The sequence below is a fragment of the Helobdella robusta genome (genome assembly GCF_000326865.2).
Source record: "Helobdella robusta unplaced genomic scaffold HELROscaffold_51, whole genome shotgun sequence".
Taxonomy (NCBI): domain Eukaryota; kingdom Metazoa; phylum Annelida; class Clitellata; order Rhynchobdellida; family Glossiphoniidae; genus Helobdella; species Helobdella robusta.
The window spans coordinates 855527-861235 of NW_008705261.1; the positions used below are offsets into that span (position 1 = coordinate 855527).

The 5709-nt window shown below is 37.2% G+C and overlaps 1 protein-coding gene across 1 annotated transcript in view; it reads right to left on the bottom strand.

The window, feature by feature from the left end:
* Positions 1 to 1058: 1058 nt before the first annotated feature.
* The window catches only part of HELRODRAFT_179012 (hypothetical protein), a gene marked incomplete at both ends in the record, with an annotated part of 11437 nt that continues 6786 nt past the window's right edge, over positions 1059 to 5709 (bottom strand). Inside the window, 6 exons of the mRNA XM_009027873.1 lie at positions 1059 to 1139; positions 1739 to 1969; positions 2329 to 2479; positions 2897 to 2973; positions 3947 to 4064; positions 5300 to 5538. Of these exons, the coding sequence (XP_009026121.1) occupies positions 1059 to 1139; positions 1739 to 1969; positions 2329 to 2479; positions 2897 to 2973; positions 3947 to 4064; positions 5300 to 5538 (897 nt within the window). The remainder of the gene's footprint in view (positions 1140 to 1738; positions 1970 to 2328; positions 2480 to 2896; positions 2974 to 3946; positions 4065 to 5299; positions 5539 to 5709) is intronic.

A 5709-nucleotide genomic window follows, 5' to 3' on the forward strand; every position in this document is an offset into this window, starting at 1 on the left:
AAAGAAAATTAAAAATTTTTCAATCTCGAAGCATTTTTTAAAACTAGATCAGTCCGAATCGGTATTGGATATTTTTATTTAAAAATTCAATCGTTTTTATGTAAATCGTCATCAGTCGAAATAAATTGTTGTTATTAATAAGTAGAAGAATTAATTCAAAGTTGATAATTTATAAATTTGGTTTGACTTTGGGTGGTTTGTTAATGATTTGGGGACGTTGAACGATTCAAAGATTTAAAATTTGTTTAGGACCTTAATTTTTATTGGAAGTTCAAAACTTCCAATAAAAATTAACGAGTCTATCACAGACTTAGGAAAAATATATGATTTCAAAATGAATAACCAGGTCACCAAAGTAAATGAAAAACCTGAACCGTTATTAAACATTACATCCGGCTTAAACATTAAAGTTCAGATGAAATTAAAAATACTCCAACTACATTCTTCAACAAATGCAATTTCAGTTAAAGTCGTATGATTTTTGTTCCACTTCTATTGACTAAAATCTTGATGCCAAAGGTACGGAACATGTAAGAGTTTGTCTGAATCTACCAATAAGTGCGTGTGTTAAAGAGACGATGGCCCTCCCTAAGTCTCAAGGCGGTTTAGATATTCCAACTTTCAAAATGATAGCAGAACAATTTAGGATGTTGAAACACTTTTCTATGAGAAATAGAAGTCACGAGTTCATTAAAGATGTATGGAGGAGATGCTAAATAAACATTTCATAAGTCATCAGAATGACGTAAATTAAATCATTAACAATATTCTCCTTTCTTATTATTATTATTGATTTAATTTTCTTTTCATTTTCTGTCAATAACGTAAATTTTTTTTAAATAAAAGAAGTTTCCATTTCATGGTCAACATCTTCTTCATCAACAACATCATCATCATCTTCTTCTTCATCAACGTCATCATCTTATTCTTCTTCTTCATCAAAATCATCAACATCGTCATCATCAACATCATCATCATCTTCTTCTTCATCATCATCGCCATCATCAACAACATCCACATCATCATCATCATCATCGGTTACCATGACAATGGCTGCATCATCCCGAGTGACCGCCAGCCTCTCCGAGCAAAAAATTTCTGATTGGAGCATCCTTTGCTGACGTTGCAGCCATGCCGATCTGGATGTCATGTGACGTCATGTGATGTCATGTGATGTCATGTGATATCATGTGATGTGATGTCATGTCACGTGATGTCCTGTTACGTGATGTCATGTCACGTGATGTCATGTTACGTGATGCCATGTTATGTGATGTCATATGATGCATCTAGCAGGTGACCATGACGGTGACGGTGATGATGATGTCTTTATCATCAGTGTTAATGATGTCGATGATGATGATAATGGTGGTTGAAGATCTAGTATAATGATAATGATAGTGATGATGATAATGATGATGATAATGATGGTGGTGGTTGATGATCGACGATGATTACAGTTGATGAACCCGTCTGCATGATTCGCATCTCAAACAATCTCACAGAACAAAATGAAAACTAAACAGCCATGGTTAATAAATGGACGGCGAGGCTGTGTAACAACAGTACGTTCAGCCACAAGCAAAAGAAGTGAAAGAGACTGAAGCAGCTGCATAAGAACGCCAGTCGGAACTGCATCCAACGGATAACTAGTCCTCTTACGTCCCAGAAAAGCCGGCTTGACTTCACCCACAGTTACTTCAGAGAACACCGCACTAACATGAGCGTGTTAAGATACCTGCCTAATAGTCCCTAATCCCTTTATGAAAAACTCCATCAGCATATCTGCTGTCATAATCAAAGAGGTCAAAGTCATCTCACAATCATCGCCCACAACAATCAACCCGTAGATAGCCCGTTTTGAACATTTACTATATTCCAATTGTTCTCTCCGAGCCATCCAATCCAACTCAGAACAAGACCAGAACATCAACATCCCCCAAGATACTTTTGTTTCAATGCCTTTCCACTGTGACGGGTCTTGCGACAAAATCGATTTCACGATCATCACCGTCATCAACCACCGTCATCATCATCACGATCATCCACGTCATCAACCACCACCATCATCATCATGATCATCACCGTCATCAACCACCATCATCTTCGTTATCATCATCGTCATCCAGTGGCGGATCTAGACAACTTTGAAAATGTTAAAATTTTTACTGTGGGCCACAATTTTCACGGGGGGGCCATGATTTTTGGTGGGTTCCCTACCGACCATTTTTGCTCATCACGTTCAATTTTTGGTCAATTTTACGCCAAAAACGGTCTTTTTTCCGACTTTTATTGAAAAACTGCTCACAGCTTGGGGGGGCACTGGACCTCCGACCCCCCTAGGTCCGCCACTGTCGTCATCATCATCACAACGTACAGCACATACTTGGTTTCTGAAGATGAAGAAGATGATGATGATTCACTCATGAGGAATTCGTGAAAGTATTGGAATGCTTTGCTGGCCAGGTCGAAAAATAAACTGTTGGTGGTGGTGATGATGATGATGAAAATGATGATTAGACGATGATGATAGTGATGATTGTTAGGACAGTAATGGTAATGATGATGGTGATAGTTATGATAAATTTTGTTTTTATGATGATGATGATGATGATGATGATATCGCGAATGCTGATACTGATAAAAATAATGATGACTCTGTTAACGATGCTGCTGATGATGATGTGAATGATGATGAGTAGGATGATGATGATGAAGACTCTGTTAACCATGCTGATGATGATGGTGCTGTTAATGATGATGATGATGATGATAAAGATGATGAAAGAGAAAAAATTACAGACAAATGTCACAAAAAAAACAACTAAAAAGCACGACACTAAACAAGCGAACGAATAGAAACAACAAAATGAAGAAATGTGACGATGGTACAGACCTATGCCAGTAGGCTATGTAGACGGAGTCGTTGTTGAGGACCGCCCTCTTTTCCATGGCAGCCAATAGAAGACCGGTCTGGTTAATTAATATTCATAAAACGAAATTTTAAAATTTCGTCGTTAAAGGTTCGATAATAGAGGAAACCCCAACAACAAAATCATCAACAACCACAAAAGTATTTATTGTCATCATTGCTACAAACAACAACAGCAACAACTCAACAAACAACAACAACAATGACAACAACACCGCAACTACAACACAACAACAACCTAACGATAAAACAACAACACAGCAGCAACACAGCAGCAACAACTACAACGCAGCAACATCAACACAGCAACAACAATAATAACAAAAACGACAACACAACGACACAGCACAGACAACAACAACGCAACAACAATATCAAAACAACAACAACATTGTAATCTGGTCCAGCGAGGAGCTTCTTCTCAAAATTGAATATAGTCGCATAGCTCTAGAAATTATTTAAATTTAACATTTCATCACCATCACTGTGAACATCATAATCATTACCCGCCTCCTCATCATCGTCATCATCACCACCATCATCACCATTATCATCACCACCATCATCAAGTTTTGGATACAGCTCTTTCGAAGCTTGAAAGGCGGAACAGCCGAATATTTCAGAAGTACTTTTTCGAAACATCTCACTCCTTCACTACCTTCTCGTTCAAAAGCACCGCTTCAAATTCATTTAAAGTTGCATTGAAAATAATTTTTCACTTTATTCTTTCTTTAATTTACTGAAAAAATTTCCCATTCGTGTTTCAAGATGCCAATTTGTCAGCATGTGCTCGGGATTTCGCTGCTCAACCTTTAGCTTTACCCGCCAAATGATTCCACCGTTCGTTAACATTTTCTAACCTCTCTACCACACCGATATCGTCACCACCACCACCATCATCATTATCATCATCATCACCACCATCATCATTATGATCAACATCATCACCACAATCATCATTATCCTCATCAATGTCATCATCATTATAATTTTCAAAGTCATCATCAACACCACCTGCACGTTTCTGGGCACCATGCAATCAAATGATTTCTTCTCCCCCGTGCACAGACCAATAAGCTTCAAGCAATTTAAATCCTCCATTCTTATTGGCTGAGTGGACCACGGAGCAACACTTCAACGTAATTTCAAAATTACTGTTCATCAAAATTGAAAGCATTAAAATCGCAAAACCTTAAAAAATAAACAAATTCAAAATTCAAAGCCCATCTTCTCAATGAGTAAGCACATCTTCTCATTGAGACCTTCTCAACGAGTGAACACATCTTCTCAATTGGTAGGACGAGCTACAAAAAACCCTAAAGAAAATACTCTGAAAATATTGGAACAGTCAGATGGCACAAAACAAAGGAACGAAACAGTGGAAAGCCAAATGGTTAATTAAACCATGATGCAGACGAAAATGCAAATCTCTAGAGTAGCAGCTTCCAAAATGTTTGGTCGTAGAAGATGATGCGGAAATTTCGATTTTTGAAATCAATAAAGACCACTCCAACGAAATTAATAACAGTGTGACAGACGACGTCAGCTGCGCTTGGAAACCAAACAAACTTCGACGTTTGAGGAAAATTAAAAAATGAAATTGTGGATGAACTTCACCGATTGCTGCGACTATTGCTCTACTTTTTAAAGCTTCTTTGTCCACAAGTCGGCGTCCATCACTTCAGTTCAGGTCTGCAAATGTTAAAACGATCTATACAACAACGGTGACGAAATTGTTGCAACAAATTGTCGCCCGGTTTCTCTAACAAATATTATGCAAGGTGATGGAAAGTATTATCCGGGAAAAAATGAAAAATTATTTTTTGAAAAATTAAGTTTCAGTTAGGCAACAGCATGGTTTTAAAAGAAAATCTTGCACAACAAATTTGCTTGAAACACTCGATTTTTTACGCACTTTTTGAATAACCAGTTAGTGCAGTTCTGTTCAAATTTGCCAGACAATTTGATACAATTATACAAAAAAGATTAAATGGAATAAATAGACCAGTTTATATGTGGATGGAATAATTTCTTAACAACAGAAAACGGAGAACTGGAACCTTTTGCCAGGTGACCTCGCCGAAGAACAACAACCAACAGATTCAAAGTAGGCATATCTTGCCGGGTGAGCAGCAATCAATCAGTAAAACAGCTGTTATAACGGCTCTCTGGCTTGCCAGGCAACAATTATCTACTACAACTACTACTACTACTACTGCTACTATCAGTAGTAGTAGTAAGTAGTAGTAGTAGTGATTGTTGTTGTAGTAGTAGTAGTTGTAGAAGTAGTTGTAGTAGTAAATAAACGGCGTAAAAAAATGAATGAACCATTGCATTAAACTGAATAAAATAATGAATGAACCTCACCTGAAATAACCGGGTACAAACATCCACAACGCAGTAATCAACTTTTTGATAGCTTGTTCGTGATTGGCCAGTGACGTGTAAACAATGACCGGTCGTCCAATGAGGAGCGAGTATACAAGACGAACTGCACTAGTAGGATATAAGCGAAACACGTTGGAAATCCCGTAACCTATGAAATAGAAATGAGTAAAAGTGAACAGCGCTTTTGCTGCCATCATTAGTGTTTCCAAAAATCTACGCTAGATAATGAAAGCGGTAAAGCCCGTATACAATACACCATCTCGCGGCCAAGATGGTGCGTGCGTCCGTGAGTATATATATATATATATATATATATATATATATATATATATATATATATATATATATATATATATATATACACACACACACATATATTTCAAAAGATC